Source organism: Acinonyx jubatus, chromosome A3 (genome assembly GCF_027475565.1).
Source record: "Acinonyx jubatus isolate Ajub_Pintada_27869175 chromosome A3, VMU_Ajub_asm_v1.0, whole genome shotgun sequence".
NCBI classification, from domain to species: Eukaryota; Metazoa; Chordata; class Mammalia; order Carnivora; family Felidae; genus Acinonyx; species Acinonyx jubatus.
The window spans coordinates 81,892,455-81,896,268 of NC_069388.1; the positions used below are offsets into that span (position 1 = coordinate 81,892,455).

At 35.9% G+C, this 3,814-nt stretch overlaps 1 protein-coding gene across 1 annotated transcript; it reads left to right on the top strand.

Annotated features, from left to right (window-relative positions):
* The first annotated feature begins 1,889 nt into the window (after positions 1-1,889).
* Positions 1,890-3,315, top strand: LOC106976232 (transcription elongation factor A protein-like 8). The gene has a single exon (XM_053201367.1). It carries the CDS (start codon positions 2,701-2,703, stop codon positions 3,037-3,039), a length of 339 nt encoding a protein of 112 aa, XP_053057342.1. The 5' UTR covers positions 1,890-2,700; the 3' UTR covers positions 3,040-3,315.
* The last annotated feature ends 499 nt before the right edge of the window (positions 3,316-3,814 follow it).

Here is a 3,814-nt window from a genome sequence, read left to right on the forward strand (position 1 = left end):
AGGCAGCATGCCTATGCATACATTGTGTTCTATGAATGGGGCTTGTGCTCCTCTTTGGGCAGGGACTTTAGTATTATAATGAGGTAAAGGAAGTTGTCTGTCATTCTAGAGGTCATTCCCTGGTCTGTCAATGTAGGCCTCAGTCAGGGGTTAAACTGGTCTGGGCCAGTTGGAGGTCACTATCACTGGAGGGGTAGTTTCGCTTTTCATTTGCCTGACTTAAGGGATTAGCTGGAAAGAAGAGTTTAAGGAAAAATGTGGGACAAAGGTTGATGAATAGAAGCAGGTGGGCAATAAAGGTCAGGTGTTGGGGTCTAGTTGCTGACAAAGGGAGGAAATAAGAAGGAACAGAAATGCATCGCTTCTCGGCCTTTTGGCTAAGATCATGTGTGAAGAAGGAACAGAAATGTACCCATGAAGAGAGAAGTCAGGCCTCTCAAAAGCAATTTGGTAATTTAAAGGAAGCTTGAGGATGCTGACTACCCCCACTCTATCTGGTTGTCTTCTGATGGTGAACCTTGGGAAAAGTAGGAAGAAAGAAACAGTTTTTTTTTTTAACTTTTTGTTTAAATGCCAGTATAGTTAACATACAGTGTAATACTAGTTTCAGGTATACAATTCAGTGATTCAGCACTGAAATAAACGTTTTTGAGTTGTATTCTGAGAATCTTCACATTTTCCCCCTTTTCCGTCACCTTCTTCTTTGACTCCCCTTTCCTTGGTTAGGTAGTGACTTCACACTTTTTCCCCTGTTCCTAGAAGAGCCCATTAATATGAAAGGGTAAATTACTAGTAATAGTTTGGATTATTACTCCTTTTAGGGAATCTGTACTTTAAAAAAATAAAATGAAAGAATATGTTTTTTCCTCTTAAGACATTGTTTTGTTTTTGTTTTTCGTAATGTATGCAATGGACACACCTCATTTCTGAGCCTCATCCCACCCTTTATCCTGTCTGGGGGTGTGGTTCAGAGATTGAGTGGGGAACCATGGTTTCTGTTGCAAATATTACTTGGTAATAAAAACAATGCCTCAGTAATTTGAGTTGTTTTGAAACAGTCATGTCAAAATGTCCTTTTTCATCAAAAACAAACGTTTAACTTTCTAACAGGGTGATTTGATTGGATAACCCCAGTGGAATATATTCCAATAGAAAAAATAACCACACACACAAAAAGCTGAAAATTTTTGGTAATCATATTATTGATGATAGTGCTTATATTCCTTTCCTGTATATGAGATACTTTAAGTGAGTATTATTTTGGTTTGTTTAAAATTAACATTTTCATAGTAGTTAAAAAAAAGCTAAAGGTATAAGATCAAGGAGATAAAGTAAAAATCCCAAAATCCTGAATTTGAATCAGAAGAATCAGTATAAATTCATAGTATTCTTTCTTTAAAAAAAAAAAAAAAGACATTTTCAAGCTCTGTTTTCAAAAAAGACTTGGAAATAATAATTTCCCCAGTATCAGTGTGTACCCCGTGCATCTGGATTCTGTTCACTAAATATCATTTCTTACTAAGGGATGACATCTCCTTGGAGAAATGGATAATTCCCTGTATGGGGAAAGAAATGTACAAGATTAGCCAGGAACATCTTGTTAGACCAGATAGTAATAAAAGCTCCCAGTAATATGCGGATTATTTTAAAAAGACTCAGGAGACAATTTAAATAAACTACTTAGCAAAGATGGGACAATTTTAAGCATTAATAAGAATTGAATGCAATTGATTTAAGCATAGGGAATGTGTTTAAATCCACGGGTTAATAATGGTACTTTAAAACAACACATACACACAAACACATACAGAAATACTCTCAACTCTTCATTGGCTGCCTTTGGAGAATACTAGGAAACTACCTTATTTTAAAAACTGGTAAGTAGACAATCTAGCATGTATCCTGCTGTTCCTATATGATAACTAGGGAGTTGGTAAGAAGTTTCTCTTTACAGGAATGTTTCAGTTAATAAAAAAGAAGCAAGGGTAGAATTAGAAAATTATGATTTTGTAAAAAAAGAAAATTATGATTTTGCAATCTGGATGGATCTAGATCAGGAGTCAATAAACTTTTTCTGTAAGGGACCAGATAGTGAATATTTTAAGCTTTGTGGGCCCTATAGTCTCTGTTGCAACTATTCAAGTCTGCATTGGAGTGTGGAAGCAGCCATTGGCAATGGACGTGATTGTTTCAGTAAAACTTTATTTATAAAAACAGGGTGCACTGGTTGGATTTTGTCCATAGGCTGTAGTTTGCAGACCCCTGATCTAGATAATGATTATCAGTATCTGATAATATCACAATAAAAGAGACACCAGGTTTTGTTCCTCCTAATGGAGGTACATGGCTCATCTTGGGGGGGAAAACCAGAATCTGATGAGGCTTTTTGATTTAACTACCAATTTTCAGAGAATAAAAGGAACAGAGGAACATATTAGAAAATGCAGGAAGAAGCAGTCAGCAAAATCTAGACTTTGGGAAACTCCAGAGAACAAACGACTTTTTAAACAAATTTTCAAGAGGGAAAATAATATGGAGGAGTAATCTAGAGATTAAAAATGACTTAAGAAATATATCACATAGTTTATAGTCTAGGGCTTGTTTCCCTGTAGGAGCTCTGTATTGCTGGAGAAGGAGCAAAAGTGCCCTAATCCTTTTAGGATTAATTTATTCAAAAGAAATAACAGAAAAATACTCAACATGCAAAAAGAAAATGAAGGAAAACTACAGAACATGCCAAAGGTGGAGGCACACTGCCCTTCAGAAGATGTACCACAGGAGGCAGAGGGAAATCCTCAGCCTTCTGAAGGTATAAGCCAGGAAACAGGAAGCCTGAGAGGAGGGCTGACCCATCCTGGCCTGGGGTTTAAAGAGGACACTCCCATGAGGCATTTGGACCTGGAAGAAATAATAAGAGGCGTAGATGAGTGGGAAAAGCTTAAGAAAGAGATAAGAAGAGTAGGAAACAAGTTTGCGATGATGCATTGGAAGCAAAGACATTCATGCAGCTGTTCTTATCCTGTGTGTTCTAGACCGTAAATTCTTTTTTTTTTTTTTGTCTGATATTAAAATCTGGCCCCTGCTTTCTTTCTGTGTTTTCTGATGTATCTTTGACATTTGTTTTACTTTTAATCATCTGGTGGAATTTTTTTTTTTAGGTAGTGTCCTTGGTACCAGCATCTCACTGGATTTTGTGTTTTGACCCATTATGCAGATCTGTTTTTTAGTTGGAAAGTTTTACACATATGCATGAAAATTTATTCATCCTATATTGCAAAGTTAAACATAACATGTTTACAAAGCAGTATATTTAGTATCAGCTCACATAGGTAGGATTAAATCACAAATTGTATGTATGCATGCATATGTGTATACATACATCCATATGTCAAAAACCTAATGGCTTATTTCTGTGTGGTGTGAGCTTTTTTCTTTTCACTTATATGTGTTTTTTTCCTGAACATGTGCCACACACACAAAAAGAATTAAAGTTTTGTAATTAAGAGTCAAATCATTTGCATCCAGCTTATAAGGACAATGGAGGCACCTAAATTCTTGATAGAACAACTATAAAATATGTAAATCACAAATTACCTCTGGATCTCTTAGCCAAAGGAATAATGTTGGCAAATATTACAGATTTTAAAAAAAACATATCAAATATCAATGGGTGAATGTGGTTGTTTCCCTGCAAAGATGGTCACCAGTAATTTCTCCCATCTCTAAATCCTGTCCTCCTTTTAAGAAATGGGGTCTATTCCCCTCCTTTTGAGCCTGGATTGATTTTAACCTACATTAACCCGTAGAATATGTT

Bases quoted from the DNA above. Each gene is read 5' to 3' on its own strand.
- LOC106976232 (XM_053201367.1), top strand. From the start codon at position 2,701: ATGCAAAAAGAAAATGAAGGAAAACTACAGAACATGCCAAAGGTGGAG.